A 21,246-nucleotide genomic window follows, 5' to 3' on the forward strand; every position below is an offset into this window, starting at 1 on the left:
ATTAAGAAAAAAAATTTTTTAAGTAAAAAAAAAAAAGGGACAGATAGAACCCTAGGACAAATGATGAAAGCAAAGCTATACAGACAAAATCTCACACAGAAGCATACACATACACACTCACAAAAAGAGGAAAAGGGGAAAAATTAATAAATCTTGCTCTCAAAGTCCACCTCCTCAATTTGGGATGATTAGTTGTCTATTCAGGTATTCCACAGATGCAGGGTACATCAAGTTGATTGTGGAGATTTAATCCGCTGCTCCTGAGGCTGCTGGGAGAGATTTCCCTTTCTCCTCTTTGTTCGCACACTTCCCGGGGTTCAGCTTTGGATTTGGCCCCGCCTCTGCGTGTAGGTCGCTGGAGGGCGTCTGTTCTTCGCTCAGACAGGACAGGGTTAAAGGAGCCGCTGATTCGGGGGCTCTGGCTCACTCAGGCCAGGGGGAGGGATGGGTACACAGTGCGGGGCGAGCCTGCGGTGGCAGAGGCCGGTGTGACGTTGCACCCGCCTGAGGCACGCCGTGCGTTCTCCCGGGGAAGTTGTCCCTGGATCCCGGGACCCCGGCAGTGGCGGGCTGCACAGGCTCCGGGAGGGGAAGTGGGGATAGTGACCTGTGCTTGCACACAGGCTTCTTGGTGGCGGCAGCAGCAGCCTTAGCGTCTTATGCCCGTCTCTGGGGTCCGTGCTGATAGCTACGGCTCGCGCCCGTCTCTGGAGGTCCTTTAAGCGGCGCTCTGAATCCCCTCTTCTCGCGCACCAGGAAACAAAGAGGGAAGAAAAAGTCTCTTGTCTCTTGGGCAGCTCCAGACTCTTTCCCGGACTCCCTCCCGGCCAGCCGTGGCGCACTAGCCCCTTCAGGCTGTGTTCACGCTGCCAGCCCCAGTCCTCTCCCTGCGATCCGACCTCCGAAGCCCAAGCCTCAGCTCCCAGCCCAGACAAGCCTCTCGGGCTGGTGAGTGCCGGTCGGCACGGATCCTCGGTGCGGGAATCTCTCCACTTTGCCCTCCGCACCCCTGTTGCTGTGCTCTCCTCCGCGGCTCCGAAGCTTCCCCCCTCCGCCACCCGCAGTCTCCGCCCACGAAGGGGCTTCTAGTGTGTGGAAACCTTTCCTCCTTCACGGCTCCCTCCCACTGGTGCAGGTCCTGTCCCTATTCTTTTGTCTCTGTTTATTCTTTTTTCTTTTGCCCTACCCAGGTACGTGGGGAGTTTCTTGCCTTTTGGGAGGTCTGAGGTGTTCTGCCAGCGTTCAGTAGGTGTTCTGTAGGAGTTGTTCCATGTGTAGATGTATTTCTGATGTATCTGTGGGGAGGAAGGTGATCTCCGCGTCTTACTCTTCCGCCAAATTCCCCCTCTCCCATGGTGACGTCTTAAAGTCAGAAATTCTGAGTCTGATTCTTGGCTCCACTTTTCTTTTTTTTTTTTTTAATTTATTTAATTTTGGCTGTGTCGGGTCTTTGTTGCTGCACACGGGCTTTCTTTAGTCGTGGTGAGCGGGGCCTACTCTTCCTTGTGGTGCGCAGGCTTCTCATTGCAGTGGCTTCTCTCGTTGCGGAGCACGGGTGCTAGGCGCGTGGGTTTCAGTAGTTGTGGCACGTGAGCTCAGCAGTTGTGGCTCACGGGCTCTATAGCACAGGCTTAGTGGCTGTGGCGCACAGGCTTAGTTGCTCCGCGGCATGTGGGATCTTCCCGGACCAGGGCTTGAACCCGTGTCCCCTGCATGGGCAGGCGGATTCTTAACCACTGCGCCACCAGGGAAGTCCTCTGCTTCTTACTAGGTGTGTGACCTTAAAGAAATCACTGAACCTCTCTGAGCTCTAAGCATCAATGTGGAGGAGGAAAACAGCCTGGACAGCTTCTGGAAGAAGAGGTTTCAATCAGGTGACTCAGATGTCACTTCCTAGGCCTACGAATCATCAGAAAAGCCCAGGCTCTGTAAGTAAGTCTAAGAATAACTAGTTAATACCACTGTAGGAGCTACAAATATGGCTTTACTCTTTTTTTTCTTTCTTGGAAGACTTTTTAAATGATGTAACATATCCCCTACTTAAGATTAATAAGAAAATAGTGTTTAAGGAATAAAAATCACCTGCAATTTTTTTTTTAAGTGACAAGAGAACAGACTGGAGAAAGGTCCAACTACCCAACAAGAGACTAACCTTTAAGGAATCCAACCTAGTTGATCGAAAACCTGGTTCCTGTCACCACCACTCTCCCAGAGCCCCAGCCTCGCATCTAGGAGCCGGCATGGACTTCAGCACCACCCTCCCAAGCCCGACCAAAAGGTGACACGGGGGCGAAGGAGCTCCACAGACACACAAGGGGAGACGATGGTGTGGGGCATGAAAGCAGCCGTCACGGGAACAGACCAGAGTGCCCTTTCCCTGATGGCATGGAAGCCGGGAACGACACTTCAGAGGGACGTTCAGCGCAGGGGTACGGCTTGAACGACGGGGCATCCACCCCGAGGCCTGCCACTCCACCACAGAGGCCAAGCCTGGCCCGGCCACTTGGACAACGAAAATGCTCTCAAACCTGATTTCACAGCTGATCTTCGCTCTAATTGGGAGGACATGAAGGCAGGTGGGGAGGCCCTAGTCACAACGATCATTCATTCAAAACCCACTTGCTTGGCCATTTCCCCAGCTGCCTCTCAGAAGGAAGTCCCTTGCGGGGGGGGGGGGGGGGGGGGGGTGGAGCTGTTAAAGAGAGGGCTGTGAGAAGCTCCCAAGAGAACGAGCAGGATTCTAACTGCTCTGTATTCCCTGAGCTGCTGGCCACTGTCCACCCGCCACCATGCCTTTCCTCACCCGGGCTGGGGTCCCCAGGGAACAAGCGGGTCAGCACCAGCCAGGCTGGGAACAACTCTGGGCCACAGTCATTTTTTTTCCAACAAGTTTAAAGTCTCCCTTTTGACGTGTTCTCTTAGAGAAAGCACCGGAGTCAGGGCCTGCCGAGCTCAGGGGAGCCAGGAGAGCCAGCAGCCAAGGGGAGGGCTGAGAGAAAGAGCCCCTAAAATAGCAAAGTAAGTGCCTTGAAACATTTTCTGTGTGTTTTTGACCGATAAATCCTTCCTTCCTTCTCTTTCTTTCCTTCTTTCTTTCCGTCTCTCTCTCTCTCTCCCTCTCCCTCTCTCTCCCACTCTCCCTTTGTCTCTCCCTCTCTCTCTCCCTCACTCTCCCAGTCTCTCTCTCTCCCTCTCTCCCTCTCCCTGTCTCTCCCTCTCCCCCCTCTCTTGCTCTCTCTTTCTCCCTCTCTACTTCTCCCTCTCCCACTCTCCCTTCTCTCCCTCTCTCCCTCTCCCTCTCTCTCTCCCTCTCCTTCTCTCCCTCTCTCTCTCCCTCCCTCTCCCGGTCTCCCTGTCTCTCCCTCTCCCCCCTCTCTTGCTCTTTCTCCCTCTCTACTTCTCCCTCTCTCCCTCTTCCTCTCTCTCTCCCTCTCCTTCTCTCCCTCTCTCTCCCTCTCTCTCCCACTCTCCCTCCCTCCCTCTCCCTCTCTTCCTCCCCCTCTTGCTCTTTCTCCCTCTCTACTTCTCCCTCTCTCCCTCTCTCCCTCCTTCTCTCCCTCTCCCTCTCTCTCCCGCTCTCTCTCTCCCTCTCCCTCCCACTCTCCCTCTCTCCTTCTCCTTCTCTCCCTCTCCCACTCCCTCCCTCTCCCTCTCCCTCCATCTCCCTCTCTCTCCCCTCTCCCTCTCCTTCTCTCCCTCTCTCTCTCCCTCTCCCACTCCCTCCCTCTCCCCCTCTCCCACTCTCCCTCCCTCTCCATCTCTCCCTCTCCCCCCTCTCTTGCTCTTTCTCCCTCTACTTCTCCCTCTCTCTCCCTCTTGCCCTCTCTCTCTCCCTCTCCCCCACTCCCTCTCTCCCTCTCTCTCTCCCTCCTTCTCTCCCTCTCCCTCTCTCTCCCTCTCTCCCTCTCCCTCTCTCGCCCCTCCCTCTCCTTCTACCTCTCCATCTCCCTCTCCGGCTCCCTCTCCTTCTCTCTACCTCTCCCTTTCTCTCCCTCTCCCCCTCCCTCTCCTCCTTCCTTCCTTTCCTTCTTTCTCTCTCCTTCCTTCTTTCTTTCCTTCTCTCTCTCCTCCTTCCTTTTCTCTTTCCTTCTGTCTCCCTCTCTCTCCTCCTTCCCTCCTTCCTTCTTTCTTTCTCTCTCTCTCCCTCTCTCCCCTCTCTCTCTCCCTCTTTCCTCCTTCCTTCCTTTATGGCTGTGTTGGGTCTTCATTGCTGCGCATGGGCTTTCTCTAGCTGCAGCAAGCAGGGGCTACTCTTCGTTGCAATGCGCAGGCTTCTCATTGTGGTGGCTTCCCTCATCGCAGAGCACGGGCTCTAGGTGCATGGGCTTCAGTAGTTGTGGCATGCAAGCTCAGTAGTTGTGGTTCACAGGCTCTAGAGCGCAGGCTCAGTAGTTGTGGCACACAGACTTAGTTGCTCCACGGCATGCGGGACCTTCCTGGACCAGGGCACGAACCCGTGTCCCCTGCATTGGCCACTGCGCCACCAGGGAAGTCCCCCTTATTATTTTTTTTTTTTTTTTACACATTTCTTTTGCATTTTTACATGTGTTTTTTAAAAAATGCTTTACACAACCTCAAAACACGTTAAAACCTAACCTTCAAAGAAAACACTTAGGCACGTACACACACGCATGCACGCACACAAGCGCCTGCTCCTCTACACAGAGACTATCTCTGGAAGCGAACGATGAAACCAGAACCAGTGGCTGCCTCTGGGGCAAGAGACGGGAGACTTATTTTTCATAATACATTTTGTACCATGTCCATATGTTCTGTATTCAAAAAAATAAACAGCCTTTTTTTTTTTTGAAGAACTTATAAAGAACTGACTTAGTAAACAACACTAAGATAAACTACAACTTAAGAAGGAACCCTCTTCCCCTTTAATTCTGAAATAAGCCTTTTTGTGTAATTGCATCCTCCCCTCAGAAGAGCCTTCATGTTTCACTCTGATGGCTGTGGTAAGGCACTCTGAACAATAAACATCCCGCTTTCTTTTAAATCCACTGTAAAACATTCCTCTCCACGGCCTCTGTAAACAGCTCCTGGCACGTCAACTTCATCTCAACCCTCTCCCTCTCGGAGTCCCGAGGCACCCAGCCTGCAGCTCGCTCCTCCCTGAGGCCCCCGTTTGCCCGAGGCCAGCCTCCGAGGAGGCTTCTTACAGGCACCACAGGGACTGGAAGCCCGGGGACCCGGTGCTGGCCGGGCTGCTGCATCAGGTGAGTCTGCTCTGTGGGCACGCCGCCCTCACACCCGCCCAGCCCAGCCTTACCCTCCACGGGAAGTACTGGTCTTCCAGGCGACCGATTCCCAGGCACCCTCGGATGTTCTTGCCCCACACAAACAGCTCTCCTCTGTCTGCAAATAAAGAAAAATGGCTTGGCTGGGGCTTGAGGCCAAGGGCAAGTCTCCAAGAGAAGGAAGGGTCATGGGAATAGGCTTTCTAGAACCAGGTACAAAAAGATCAAAGTTAAACTTCAATTTCTCCCAGGCATTAATGCTTTCTTCTAAAGGGACAAGTATACAGTACCATCCCCATACCAAAAACATGTCCCGGCCCAGATTCATGCTGTGTCCCTCGCATGGGAGATGAACACATGCCTGGAGGTGGGCCCAGGGGCTCCTGCACACGGCCTGCTCTGTGTGGCCCTTACACACACACCCTCATCGCCCAGTTATGTCCAACCAAACCCTGCCCTCCACAAATCCTGAAATCTCAGCATCCTCAAATCCTGGTCACGCCCCGACGGAGTGAGAAGTAGGACAATTTGTCATTTCTTGTCTGGGTCTCCACATCTCAGGAGCATTTGGTCAAGTGACACACGGTGACTGGGTGCCTCTTTGGGTCAAGTGTACATCTGTGTGCTAGGAGCTGGGACAGCATGGGGACTGACACGCATGTTCCTGTCCTCACGGGGCTGGAGCTAGTTGAAGAGCGAAAATTAAACAAATGATTAAACCAACAAATGCACGTTTTCAAATTGTAAACAGTGCCATGAAGGAAAAGGACAGGCAGGGTGCTGTAGGGGCAGGCCAGGAGACGGAATCCAGACTGGGGCTCTGGGAACGCCAGCTCCAGGATGGACCCTCAGGCTGGGCAGGGCCCTTGGTGCAGACTTCCATCCACACCAGCCCGGGGCATCCTCGGCACGGAGGCCCCATTTACCAGCCCCCTCTGGCAGAAGGCTCTGGTCATGGGAGGAAGGGAAGACATGGAGGAGCTGGGACTGAAACAACCCAGCTGATTAAATAAGGGATCCTTCTGTGCCACGCTGTCAGAGCCCTCTGGTCTTGTTGCCGTCCTTGGTCTTCCACCTCAGAGGTTGTGTTTAACAGAACAATTCAATCTGGCCCCCAACATGTTAGCAGACCTCAGGGCAAACCAGAGGAAGCCAGGCTCTGAGGCTCCCCCTACTGAGGGACAGTCACTGGCATGTGGAGGGTGGCTGTCGGGGGAAATCTAGGTAGGACTTCATTTCAGTGTGACCCCAAATGGCCGCATGGCACGACAGCAGACAAAGCAATCTACCCTAGTCAAAGGCTTCATACGGGTTTCCAAGTACATGACTTTGCACATAGTTTAAGCCTTAAACATTGGGGAAATAGGTTACTGTTACCTCCAGAATTCGCCCACACTGACTCTATCTGCTACATCAAAATAGCTTTAAAACGCCAATGTGACACAGACGCATTTGCAGATGAAGGTGGCTGACCCTGCGTGAGGGGTCGTCCACCCCGGGCGCCACTGCTGCCACCCAGCGCCTCAGCGCACAGACAACGCTCCACCCACCACCACAGCGGCCCACGCTGCAGCTGCTGCCACTCAAGCCCCGAACCCTGAAACACAGACAGTGACTGAACGGCAGTGAGGACTCTGCAACAGTGTGCTCATCTGGAGCAGCCCTCACGGCAGCGTGAGGCCGGGGAACACAGACAAGGACCACCCAAACTGACTGTCCCGGCCCAGATGTTTCTAAAGGAAACAACAGCTTGCCGTGAGACAAAACGGTCTTTAAATTGCAAGGAAAAAGTGAATTTACTTGAGAATCACAAAATGAAATTTAGTTCCCTCTTACTATTCAAGTCAACTAACGAGGAGCAAATGGAGCCAACAGCCGCGGTGGGGGGATGAGAGCTGCAATCAAGAAGCGCAGACACGCGGGACGTCTGCAGAGTAACTCTGTATGTCATGGCTTTGTAACTGGGCAACGCTCTGAGAAAACCTCCATTTCAGCCCCCCCTTCGATCACTCCCCCTGGCACTTTGGAGAAACCGGGCACATCTACCGCCTCAAAACCACAGGATGGTCTTATAAATATGCCTCTTGCCGCCCCACGCTCCTGGCTCGGATGAGCGTCGGGCTTGGGCTTGGCCAGGGACCGGGGTGAAGCCCCCACGCTCATTTCCTCCTCACCCACCGTGATGTACCAAACCTCCGCGGGTCTCCCCCAGCAGCCCGGCCCACTCGAGGGTCCCCTCTCCCACCACCGACTGCATCCGCTTGAGAAAAGTCACTGCAACACCAGCCTAACCACAAACCAAATGAACTGAAAACAAACCTCCCAGGGGAAAAGGAGACACACATTAGACCACCTCAAGCCAAACAACTTCTGGATTAGCTGCTCTCTTTAATTATCCACACAAGGGTGCCACTCCACTGGATGGATGGAAACTGAGAGCAGCCCAGGGATTGGGGCTGAACCTGAGAGGGTGAAGCTCGGTAAGGCCTTGGGGCCACATGGGCTTGATCACTTACTGGTGAGGGCGGCGAAGTGGCTGAGTCCACAGCGAATGCGGGAAACCTGGACTCCTGGGTTGAACTCCGTCAAGCCAAACAGAGTGGGTGGAATCATTTCTGGAAGGGCAGTTTCCATGAGGTTTGGTCCTTTCCCAAGAATTCCATAGCCCCAGACGAAAACATGTCCCTCTCCTGGATTACAGTAAAAACAACGGTCAGGAAGTCAAACCAAGTGCAGCCCTCCCTCGCAAGAAATTCGAACCACACCACCAAGATGCATTATATCCACATGGACTTTTTTTTTTTCCCCTCTTCTTGCTTGGCAAGAACACATTGATATTTAAAATAATGTTTCTTTTCTCCTCTTTCAAATTCTTGCTTGTGGAGTATGTCTAGCCAGCTAACCAATCTCACAATACAAATGTCCTACATCTTGAGTGTGCTGGATGGAGCCACTCCATAAATCAGCCACAAACCCCACGTGAACACAGGAGAGCCTTAGAAGGGCAGCTTTTCCTAACAGCGCTACGTCTCACACGGATCAGAAGACCAAGCCAAGTACACACACAACTTCTGGCTAGATTCTAAAGTTCGTAACGATTCTCAGCTCATAACAAGCTCACTGCTCATCAGTGGTGCCAGACGTGTAACCCCAGGGGCCTGGATCCCACTACCTGAACCCTAAGGCTCTTCTCCTGTGTGCCCGCAGCTCTTGGCACGGCCTTTCCGGAGAAGGCAGGCCTGGGGGCTTTGGCCCACGCTTCAGGAGAGGGAGCAGAAGTTCATCCTCCACTCCAGAGATTTGCGATAGTTACTCAGCTCTATGCTGGCTGTTCGTCGACCTATAAATCATGGCTGTTATCCTTCTGTCAAGAATGTCACCCTCACCCTCTATTAACTGAACTAACTAGATCTTCCCACAACTGTGCTCCCCGCACTGAAAACCACAGCCTGAATCCAGCGGACACCAACCCTTCCTCACCCAACCCACCCACAGCTTCCCAACAAACTGCCTGCAAGAGGGTCTCACCGTTTAATACAGCGCAGCCTGTTCCCCCACTCGCAGCCTGCTTCACCCGCCCGACTCCCGAGAAGGGCAAGCACCGGGGAACGTTCACCTGAATCAAAGGAAGGGTCCACACTGTTAGGAAGACAAAGCAGCGAGAACTTGGAAATGCTGTTTCATGTGCAGAGTAGGTAAGTCCCCGTTCATTCATTCCCTCCCCATGTATCTCCTTAAATCGTACACATGATAAGCTTCTAACTGCATGCTGGGAAGACGACAGGCAGCAGGAGAAGCAGCCCCGCTCTCAGACTGCAGTCCAGGGCGGGAGGCAGATGTCAGCCAAAACTAACACAGGATGACTCTGTGCTGAACGCAATGAAGAAGAGTACAGGGGTCCCTGGCGTGAGTGTCAGGGACCTGATCTGCTGTGCGGGGAAGAGCAATCAGGAGTAGGCGGGCCAGGGGAGAAGAGAAGGAAATCCCAAGGTGGCGAGATGGACGTGCAAAGGGGGCAAGGTGAGTGTGGCCCGTTCGGGAGCTTACACGAGGTCAGAGTGGCTGAAGCGGGGGGACAAGGGGGAGTATCTGGGCAGAAGGGAAACCAGATCACACAGGGCGTTGTTGATCACAGCAAGGGTTTGGTCTCTATCCTAAGCACAACAGGGAGGCAGTAAGGGTTCCAAGTGGGAGAGGGACGTGATTTCTAGAGGGGAACGTGAGTGGACGTGGTAACAAGGGAGAAGGGCCAGGATGTCGGGCTGAGCATGAATTCACTCCAGGATGTACTGAACTTGCAGTGCCTAGAGACGGCCAAGTGGCACTTCTGCTCAGAGTGACAGATGGGAGGCTCAGGGGTTGGGAGAACGAAGTGTGGCCAACTAAGCTGTCCAGCAGGATTTGGTCTTGGCACCCCTACTGAGGAATAACTTTGCAAGACAGATTTTAAGTGCTTCCGTGACAGCCATGAATCTTTTCAGAGTCGCTTGCAAATGGAGACAGCTGGAGGGTAACAATCCCTAAGATGACTCCAAAGGAATAAAGGGGCTTACTGATCCGAGATGATGTGAGGCTGCTGGCCTGGCCTGGCGTCTGCTGCCTGGCTCTCACAGCTTCTCTACCCAACTGGGCTCTGGCACAGGGCCCTCGGCAAAGGCTGAGAAACGCTCCAGCAAAGAGCCACTGGAAACGCACCACTGTTGTCACTGACAGGATGAGGCTCGGACCACGTAAAGAATCATGGATGCGGTGGGCTGCTTCCAAAACAAATGACCCGTCTGTGCTAGTCACACCATGGCTAATCTGCGCCCTTGTGTGTGGGAGTTAGGCCTAGGGACTTGCTTCTAAAGAACAGAATTCCAGCAAACGTGAGCGGAAGGCATTGCCAAGATGAACTTATGAAGCACTGGCTTCTGTCTCACTGACACGCTCTCTCGCCCTCTTATTGGCTCATTCGGCCGAAGCCACGCTGTGAGCCACCACTTGGAGGAGCCTGCATGGTAAGGAGCCGAGGAAGACTTGGACAACCACTGTGAGCTGGCCAAGCGCCAGCGAGGACCTGGGGCCCCAGGGCCAACAGTCCACGAGAACCTACACCCTGCTGTCAACAACCAGAACGGGCCCGGAGGCAGGGCCTTCCCAAGGTGAACCCCAAGGTGATACCAGCCTTTGAGAGACTCAGAGCCAGAGACCCAGCTAAGCCACCCCTAGGTTCCTGACCCACAGAAATGGTGAGACGATAAATGTGTGTTGTTTTAAGCCGCTACGTGTTGGGGTCCTCTGTCATGCAGCACAGATAATGATGACATGACCCTAGATCTGCCCTCATAGGAAGGCCGTGGGAGACACTGATCTCAGGCCTTGCTATCCGGAAGCCCAGTCCCTCTTCTAAACATTTTATTTGCTGTTTATCTTATGGAAACAATGAATCATTTCAATGACCACGTTTTCGTCTCTGTTTTGGCTACTAGAGAGCTCAGAGACAAATCTGCAGCCACTTCTAGCTACTGTGTCAGACCACAGAGAATGAATTTTTTCATCCAATTAGCTGATCTTTATCCATTTGTGCATATCTCTTTATCTATTAATATATATTTAAAACCCTTCTGTATGTTGTCAGAAGTTTGATGATATTAAGTCCTTATCACTTAGAGATACATGCTGATTTAGGGATATGATGTCTAGGATTTGCTTCAGAATAATGCAGGACAGAGAAGCAGATGGAATTACAGACGCAACGAGATTGGCCATTAGGTGTATGGGGCTTTTTGGAGAGCAGGGTGGGGAGGGTGAATGAAAATGTTCTGGAATTAGTGGGGACAGTTGCATAACCTTGAGAATATACTAAAAACCACTAAGTCACACAATTTAAAACAGTAAACTACCTATTTTTTTGAACGGGCCATTAGTTGGTAATTGTTGAACATGGATGATGGATACACAGAGATTAATTATGCAGTGAGGTCTACCTTTTGCTCACGTTTGGAATTTTCCTTAATAAAACGTTTAAAACCCTACTGTACTGTACTGACGGTGTGACAGGGAGAGGCCACCAGCAGGACTGCCAATGCCCTACTGCATGATCTAGGGGCCACACAGGTGTCTTCATCAAGGTGCACACCTCAGATCTGTATATTTGGGGGTACACACACTAGACGGCAACAAGAGGCCGACTGTGACATCACAGGACCTTATGTAAACAGCCTCACATCCCTTTCAGAACAAGACAGGGCACACAGACATACCTAAACTACTGCTCTAAACCAGGACTATCTCATCGAAGTATTGATAATGATGGCTTTTGCATCTAAGCTTTCTTTCCAGGCTCCAATGAGACTGCCAAAAACTCGGCCCCTTGAAGAGGCAGCCGTAGCACAGGTGAGGCCTACACGGCACTCTATACATCACCCCTTCGTGAAGGATCTCCTCTAAACATCCTTAACACTCTATCTCCAAACCCCCAGCCCCAGGCTGCAGAGGACCTCGTGGGGTCGTACCTGTGTGGAGTCCGTGACAGAGGCCAGCTGCAGGTACTCGGAGTTCCCCCACCCGAAGAGGCTGCCATCGACTGACACAGCCAGGCAGCAGTCCCCGTAGGTGGCCACCTGGACAACGTTCACTCCGGCAAGGTCTCCAGCCAGCTTGGTGGGCACGCTGGTGATATTGTAGTGACCCAGACCTGGAACAATGGAAAACTGTGTTACTTACTTTTAATTGTTTATTCTTTTAACAAACACTTGCATTGACCTACTATGTGTCAAACACAGTTTTAAGCACTTTGCAAACATCAGCTCAAAATCCTAATCTGTTATTCTGCATGCTGTACAACTTCCTTCTCCATGTTCTCTCAGAAGACGAAAAACCATCATAGTAATTGTTTACTTTTAAAACCCTTGATGGGACTTCCCTGGTGTCCCAGTGGTTAAGACTCTGCGCTCCCAATGCAGGGAGCTGGGGTTCGATCCCTGGTCAGGGAACTAAGATGCCACATGCCACAACTAAAAGATCCTGTGTGCAGCAACGAAGATCCCTCGTGCCGCAACTAAGACCCGGCACAGCCAAAATAAATAAATAGAATTTCAATAAATAAACAAACAAACAAATAAATAAAACCCTTGATATTTTCTAAGTCTGATTCAAGTTACATACCTTTTCAGGATGAAACACCAACACACAATGAACCTATCAGACCTTGTATATTACATGCAGGCATACCTCGTTCTATTGCACTTCATAGATACTCCATTTTTTACAAATTGAAGGTTTGTGGCAACCCTATATTGTCAAATGATGGTTGGCACTTAGGGGGCAGTATTTTTTAATTAAGATACGTACATTTTTTTAGACATAATGCTATTGCACACTTAATAGACTACAGTGTAGTGTAAACATAACTTCCATATGCACTGGGAAACCAAAGTTACAACAAGCAATTCCTAATGCACTGCTGGGCTTGCTAGAACAAAAAAGAAATCTCTAAGAGCCCATCCCACCTCAGCCTCCCACCCCACACCATCCCCCAACTACAACAAATCAAAACTGTCAAACTGGTGTGGTACACAGTGACCAGAGGAAAAGACGGGGCTTGCCTGGAGGACAAATGTCACCATCAGCACTGCAATGGAGAGTAACCCCTGGGCAGCAGACCAAGGTAGAACCCTGAACCACAGACTCATGCTTGTACCAGGCTTTCTCAAAGGGGCCCAAAGCAGTGTCAGACTGGCAGCACCCCTCAGCAACAGTCAAAAGCCTGTTATTATGTACTCCATATATAATGAAAAAGATTTTTAAAAAGTAATTCAAAATGTTGAAGGGTTATGAAAGAAATAGGATGCTGAGATAGAAACTGCTTTAGACAGAATGGTCGGGGGAGCCTTCATTGAAGAGACAACCTCAAGCTGAGGCCTACAGGATGAAAAGGAGAGCACAAAAGAGCATTCTAGGCTACGGGAACAGCATGTGCAAAGGCACGGTGGCAGCACAGAGGAGGACAGGCTTCAGAATGGGCTGCAGGGGGCTCGTGGGGCTGGACTCAGAGCCTGGCAAGCAAGGGCAGTGAGGCCATGGGACAGTGGAGCTTCTGGAATGGCACCAGGAAACTGTTAACCACAGTTATCTCCAGCAAGTGAGACTTTCACTTTTCACCATATTCCTTGGTCTATGCTGTCAAAATGTATCAACAATTTCATTCTTTTCATGAAAAGCTGATTTTTAAAAGTTACCCACACCAAGATTTTAGAAAATAAAAAGAAGCTTCCACTTTATAGATTAAAAAAAGGCACATTTCAAAAACTGGCATTGTAATTAAATTAGGACACTTAAATTGACAATACTCACTGCTAGAGAGGTTATGATTAAATTGATACATCTATACATTGCTGATGGCAATATAAACTAGTAAAACTTTCGGAAAGCAATTTAACAACACATTCTGAAAACAATAAAAATATTCTAATCCTTTGACCCACTCCTGGGAATTTATCTAGGGCAACACTCCAAATGAAAGGAAAAGCTAGATGTCTATACATGACAAATGTCCTATCTCCAATGGCTACTGCACCCCCCAAAAAGTAAGCCTCCTGACAACAGGGTAATGAGTAATCACCTGATAAAATGATTAACTCACCTTATGGTACATTAGTTTGATGCTGTACCATACAAATGTTAAAAACTGCAACTGAAAATTATACCAACATGGAAAAATGTTTCATGTAAATTTAATGATAAAACAAGCATATAAAATCACACCTCTGCTATGATTACCATAAAAGATGTTCACATATGAACAAGGACTTGGGAGAAAACATGAGTCAAGGAACAAAGATGATGTGATGAGGTAGCAGGGTTATAGAGGATTTACACAAGATTTAAATCTTAAATTTAAGGTCCTCCCTTCAGACAAATATCAAACACAGAAAAATAAAATATACAAGGATGATAAAGCTTATCCCTCATTCCTCCCTCCCTTAATCACATTCTTCTCAAATGAGTTAAAATCGAGCTCCCTTTAGGTGGCATTTGTCTCTTAAAAGACTCAGACCTGTTGCGGGACTCTCCAATCCGGGGAGCCAGGGGTGAGGGGGATGGGAGGGGACACAACAGAACGGCTTTCCCAGGAAGTGACAGGAGAGGGAAGAGTCAGATGAAGGCAGCTGCACCATCCCACAGGGAGGGGGGCGGGGGTGGAAGGGACGCTACCTGTTTGCCCATCCGCGCCCCATCCACAAGAATACACTTCTCCTTTATCCGTCAGGAACAGACTATGGTCCTGACCGCAGGCGACCTATCACACAAACAGAGGTGAGGTTGGTGAGAAGGAATCCTTAGAAGCCGGTGTCCTGGTCCAAGTGCCCAAAGCCGGGCACCACTCCCCACCGCTCCTGAGTGCCAAGGGGGCTGGGCCGGTAGACTGTCCTGCTCTGCTCTGCATCTGACTCTCATTCCAGTGCAGCCCAGCTTGTGTCTCCTACTCCCCTGAAACTGCTCTTGCTAAAAAAAAAGAACAGCGCCAGGTGTCCTAAGGAGCGAAGCCGGGAGCTCCCCCACCAGACTCCCTCCTCCATAAGCCTCTCTCCCACACCCCACAACAGTGTCCTGTCTTTGTCAGTCTCCACTTCGGACCCTACAGGGCTGGAATCCTCCTCTGAGGTCTGCCCTCTGCCCTCCTCGCTCTGCATGCTTCCTGGGAGATGGTACCCACCCCCACGGCTTCTGCTGCAACCGCCATGCGGTCATCTCCAGTCTCAACCACTCTGCTGAGTCCCAGACCTACTTTGCTAACTGCCTAATGAAAAGCACCATTTAGCAAACATTCCTTATGCCAGGCACTGTGCTAAGTCAATGACCAAGGCAACCCAGTAAGGAACCGAATCTCAGAGAAGTTCGGTAACTTGCCCCAAGTCACCCAGTTAACATGTGGACAAGCAGGGACTTGAACTCGCATCAAGGTGGCTCTGAAGCCTGGGCAAGATGCACACTCCACTCCACTGCCACCTTGAAAACAAATTCCCTCTCCACCTCCTCACCTCCCCCGCTCCGGGACTCTGCCACCCAGGGCCAAGAACCTCAGCGCCACCCATCTGCCTGTGGAGTCGCACTTGGCTCCTTCTAGCTCCCTCCCTGCCCATCTAATCAAGCCTCAAATCTGGTCAATTCTCCTTACGTCTCCTCACCTGTCCCTTCTCCCCAGTTTCCCATGTGGACTTCACCTCCTCCCTCAACTTTATGCCATGGCCAAAGTTATCTTCTTAAACAGATCGTGACTTGGCTGTTACTCACCCTGCTCAGAAACTTTGGCAGCCCCTGACCACCAACAGGACGAAGTCTAAGCTCCTTAATGAGGCGTACAAGACCCTGCATCGTCCCCTCTCAACCTGTCTTGCAGCCGGCTCCACCCCGCCCCACCGCAGGACGGCATGCACACTCCAGCCACACTGCCTGCTCTCGGCACCATCGAGCCTTCAGGCTGCTCCTTCTGCCATAAAACCTTTCCTACCGCCCGCCCCGGCCCAGCTGGTCTGTTCCTCGGCTACCTCCTCCATGACGCTGTCTCTCCTTCCAGTCCACGCCTGGTAGACGTAACTATTCTCCTTCTGGTGCTTTCAGAAGTGCTTTCGGTAGACACTCATTTACATATTTAAGCATTTAAGTATCTACCATATGCCAGGCACTGTACCCAAGCATGGGTACAAGATAAAGCAGCCTGGGACACACACAGCCTTAATATAGTCTGAGACAGCTAGTTTTTATAACCTGCCTCTCCCACTAGAGTGTTACCTGCCCTCCCCAATTTTTACTAAACTTTGTATCCCCACAAGCTAGCGTAAATCCTGGCCTATAGTAGGCAGGCAATATTTACTACAATAATTTATTAATTCAGAAAATCCCCCTAACAATTTGCCATCACCTCACCCAACTTTCACCCTTTCAAAATCACCCCCCAGGGCGGGATCAGTGGTTCCCAGCCCACGTCTCTTACCTGGACCACCTGTCCATCGAAGTCCTGCATCCTATGGACTTTGTGGCTTTCGCTACGGCCAGGAGCGATTTGGGGAGAACAAAAGATATGGTCATGGTAAGCACTGTGCGATTCTGGCCCCTCCCGTCACCCCAACTAGCAGCCTCCCCACACACATAGCAACGTTAGGTCAAATATAAGCAAGAGGTAGGTCTGGGCGTGAAAGGAAAATGAAACAAAATCCTTTGGTGATTTTAATATGCTGCAGATTTCTGACTGGCGTTTAGACCTACCAGCATAATGTGAAGAACTAGAGGGAAATTTTTTTAAAGACTAGAGGAATTTTAAGTTGATCAATTTGGTGAAAATAACAAACAAAATCAAAGAAGTTCCACGCATCACAGTCAATGCTCACACGCCCTCCCTCCCACCTGCACCGGAAAGCTACTCTCCACAGCCTTCCAGTGAGTTCTCACTGCCCCTCTCCAGCATGAGGAACCTTGAGTTTTACTGCTCTGTGGGTCTATCACATCATAATCACTCAGGGGGTGTTTAATGCTTGACACAATTTGAGGAAGGGGTAGTCCTTTCGGGAACTCACCTGTAAACTTCATTTTCGACCACTTTTCTTCCACACTGCCCGTAAGAATTGTTCCCCATGCTGAAGACTAAAGGATAACACCGCCAGTTAAATCAGCTCTAAAGGTTCATGGAATCCTCAAATGTCAGGACTGGAAGGGGGTCTCAAAAGTGGTCCTAGTCCGACCACTCACCCTAGCTGCCCTTTGGCCTCCTTCTCCAACATTCCCAGCCTCTGCAGGCACCCCCCACAGGTGTGCTGGGGTCCAGGCTGGCCGCGAAGGCCTGGGCCACTGTTGCCGTGCCTTCCGTCTCCCCGCCCGGGCCCTGGTTGCGCTTCTCAGGAATTGCACAGTGTGAGGCGAGCACACTCCGTGACAGGCCTCAGCAGCCCCATTCCCTGCACCTGTCCCTAGGCTGCCCTCAATGCCCAGCCCCCTCTTGAAAGAGTTCCTAACACCACCTTCGCCTTTTCCTACAAAGCACACTTAGCCAAAAAAAATGAAATTTGAAAACGTCAGTCAAGTTGACCTTCCCCTGGAAACAACCGCTCTTGTGGAGAGAGCCAGGGTGAGCCAGGAGCCTGGACCGTGGAAGCCCCCCACCTGGAAGCAGTGTGAGCAAACAGGCTGCTTTCAGTACAAGGGAAAAAGCCGTCTACACACATGGTCGGCTTGGTGGCTCCATGGCTAAGGAGCAGGGGGCCAAAATAAGGCTGCCCGCTGTGCGCCGTCACACTTATAAATACCTCAGATTTTCCAAGAACCACAGAGGGCAGAGAACACGAAAGACTTAGCAAGGGCTGCCCAACACGGCTCTCCTGAAACCATCCTACTGACTTGCTTGGGAAATGCCAACAGCTTCACTAACTAGATGTGGCTCAACTGAACGAGCCGCTTCAGGCCCAACAGCGGAAAAGCGGTCCCCACTCTCCCATCACCTCCTTCGCTGTCTGTCAGAACGAGAGAATGGGCTCTGCCGCAGGAGACTTGCAGCACCCGCGTCTCCTGAGGTCTGTCCAGTGGCAGTGGGACGGGTGAGGGCTCCAAAACATACTCATATCCCCTCGCTGAAACGAAAAGGACAAGGTGCACATACATTACACTGCCTGAGAGACTACACTAGTGACAGAGCTAAGACAAGAACTCCAGCCCCACTCCCAGCCCTTGACCTCCATCACATGCTAGGTTATTGAAAAGCATACTTATTAAAGAAATCTCTTCCCACGTCATTTAACACCTTCTGGATTTTTTTTTTCACAGCCCCTGCAGTGGAAGGGCAGAGTCGCAACCACTGGACCACCAGGAAAGTGTCACCTTCTGGATTTTTAAGGAAAGGAAAAGCATTTTCTTCCTGCAATACCCACTAGAATTTCTAGTAAAGTGAAGAACAGCATATACGGTATGATACCACTTAGATTAAAAGGAAGTGAAAAGAATACATAGATGCATGTGCTTGCATATATATAAAATCTCTCTAGAAGGATATTCTGGAAACTGTTGACACAGGTTGTCTTCAGGGAGAAAAACTGTGTGGCTGGGAGGACAGAGGTGGAAAGCAGACTCTTCTCCATATATTCAACTGCGTCTTTAGGATTCTGAGGTATGCAAGTATGTTATCTATTTAAAAAAGAAAATTTTAGGGCTTCCCTGGTGGCGCAGTGGTTGAGAGTCTGCCTGCCGATGCAGGGGACGCGGGTTCGTGCCCCGGTCCGGGAGGATCCCACATGCCGCGGAGCGGCTGGGCCCGTGAGCCATGGTCGCTGGGCCTGCGCGTCCGGAGCCTGTGCTCCGCTACGGGAGAGGCCACAACAGTGAGAGGCCCACGTACCGCAAAAAAAAAAAAAAAAAAAAGAAAATTTTAATATTTAAATAAGCAAGAAAGGGGGAAGTGTTTTAGAAGGCACTCTAAAGAAGAACATTATTGCTCTTCATAATCCTACTGGAGAAGCCAGAATGGTCTATATAGGAAATTCCTATGGTAGGTTTTAAACGATGAGCTTTGGAATATTTATAATGGAGGCTGGAGTTAACGAGAAGAACTGCAAATACACTGGTTCTCAACCCACTCCCCACTAATGACCCCTCTCTTTTCTCCTATGAACCTCATGTTTAAAAACATTCTGTCCTGGGGACTTCCCTGGCGTTCCAGTGGTTAAGACTCCGTGCTTCCACTGCAGGGGGCGCAGGTTCGACCCCTGGTTGGGGAACTAAGATCCCTCACACCGCATGGCGCAGCCAAAAAATTTAAAAATTAAAAAAATGAAAATGAAAACATTCTGTCTACCAAATATATGGCCTTATTATTATAGTTGCCTGTTAGTATTTTTAGTGACTGATATAATTTTCAAACAGAGCTTCTGATCAGCATGAAATAACAAATTTATCACAATAAGATGATGTAATTCTAAGCAAAACCAAAGACGCTGAACAATGCTGTTAGTGTATAGAGCCTTATTAACTGCAAAAATACAGTACTTTAAAATACTAAAACGTTACATCTCCTATTACTATCTTCACTGACCCCCTAAGGGCCTGGGAAGCAGTAAATACATAAATTTAAAGGGAATCTGAAGTGTTACAGCTCCTTTTTTGAATGAATGAATGAATAAATAAATAAATGAATGAATGAATGAATGAATGAATGGAATCTGGCTCCACATCCAACTACCAATTGACAGGAAATACAGAGGACAGAGGATCATGTTAAACAGCACCACAGGGATGCATTCAGCAAACTCCAGACTGGAAACTTCTACAGGATAATCAACATGATTTCTTCAATAAATAAATATCAAGGAGAAAAAGACTGACACAAACTCAAAAGTCTTTTAAAAGTCTTATCAACCAGGGCTCCCCTGGTTGCGCAGTGGTTAAGAATCTGCCTGCCAATGCAGGGGACACAGTTTCAAGCCCTGGTCCGGGAAGATCCCACATGCCGCAGAGCAACTAAGCCCGTGCACCACAACTACTGAGCCTGCGCTCTGGAGCCCGCGAGCCACAACTGCTGAAGCCCGTGTGCCTAGAGCCCGTAGTCCACAACAAGAGAAGTCACCACAATGAGAAGCCCACACACCGCAATGAAGAGTAGCCTCCACTCGCCGCAACCAGAGAAAAGCCCGTGTGCAGCGATGAAGACCCAATGCAGCCAGAAACAATAAATAAATTAAATTAAATAATAAAATAAATAAATTTTTTTAAAAAAGTCTTATCAACCAATTGCAATGTCCAGACCTTATCTGGACCTTGATTCGAATAAATTTTTTAAAATAAAATAAAAACCTAATGACATTCATGAGACAACTAGCAATTTATAACACTGGAGGGGAGTTCCCTGGTAGTCTAGTGGTTAGGATTTGGCACTTTCAGTGCTGTAGCCCAGGTTCAATCCCTGGTTGGGTAACTGAGATCCTGCAAGCCGCGCAGCACAGCCAAAAAAAGAAAAAAGTTAAAAATAAAATAAAATAAAATAAACACTGGATATCTGATATTAAAAGATTATATTGGGACTTCCCTGGTGGCACAGTGGTTAAGAATCAGCCTGCCAATGCAGGGGACACGGGTTCAAGCCCTGGTCCAGGAAGATCCCACATGCTGCAGAGCAACTAAGCCCGTGCGCCACAACTACTGAGCCCGCGCGCCTAGAGCCCGTGCTCCACAACAAGAGAAGCCACCACAATGAGAAGCCCTCACACCGTAACGAAGAGTAGTCCCCGCTCGCCACAACTAGAGAAAGCCCATGCGCAGCAACAAAGACCCAACGCAGCCAAAAATAAATACATAAATTTATATAAAAAAAGAAAAAAATGGTCCACGTCAAAAAAATCTTTAAAAAAAAAATAAAAAGATTATTTTGTTATTTTTAGGTGTGATAATGATGTTGTGTTTGTTTTTTTATAGTCCTTAATTTTTTTAGATATGTACTGAAATATTTAAGAAAAAATCAATAATGTTAGGATTTGCTTCAAATTTGTTGAAGGGGACAGTGGGGGAAATGAATAAAACATGACTGGCATGAGTTGATGATTGCTGGAGCTGATGGCAGTACATGGGATGCCTTATACTTTTCTGCCCATTTCTGTATATAATAAAAGGTATAAAAAAATGTAATGTGACGTCTTACACAGCAAACAAAGACTTCAATACTAATTTATAAAACGATACTGATATAAAATTAAGTGAAAAAAGGCAGAAAACAAAACATATGTGGTAATCAATTATATTTTTAACATATTTGCATATGAATGGGGAACAGGAAAAAATGGGGGGGGAAAAGTCTTGTCCAGTACATTTCTGGGTAATTTCCCCTTTATTTTAAAAAATGTTTCTTATCGTACTTATATTGATGGCTAGCATCTACTTTTTAAAATGTCATTATAAATCATTTCTAACATTTTTACAATTCAAGTTTCAAATATTTGGAATCAAATCTCCATCTTAAAAATGTCACTGAATTTTTTCCCTAGAC

At 49.4% G+C, this 21,246-nt stretch overlaps 1 protein-coding gene across 1 annotated transcript in view; it reads right to left on the reverse strand.

The window, feature by feature from the left end:
- RCC1L (RCC1 like) overlaps positions 1-21,246 on the reverse strand; it is a gene marked incomplete at its 5' end in the record, with an annotated part of 40,132 nt that overhangs the window by 7,056 nt on the left and 11,830 nt on the right. Inside the window, 8 exons of the mRNA XM_079720156.1 lie at positions 5,276-5,361; positions 7,760-7,933; positions 8,772-8,859; positions 11,741-11,922; positions 14,442-14,526; positions 16,222-16,273; positions 16,802-16,868; positions 17,720-17,848. Of these exons, the coding sequence (XP_079576282.1) occupies positions 5,276-5,361; positions 7,760-7,933; positions 8,772-8,859; positions 11,741-11,922; positions 14,442-14,526; positions 16,222-16,273; positions 16,802-16,868; positions 17,720-17,848 (863 nt within the window). The remainder of the gene's footprint in view (positions 1-5,275; positions 5,362-7,759; positions 7,934-8,771; positions 8,860-11,740; positions 11,923-14,441; positions 14,527-16,221; positions 16,274-16,801; positions 16,869-17,719; positions 17,849-21,246) is intronic.

Source organism: Hyperoodon ampullatus (genome assembly GCF_949752795.1).
Source record: "Hyperoodon ampullatus genome assembly, chromosome: 14".
NCBI classification, from domain to species: Eukaryota; Metazoa; Chordata; class Mammalia; order Artiodactyla; family Ziphiidae; genus Hyperoodon; species Hyperoodon ampullatus.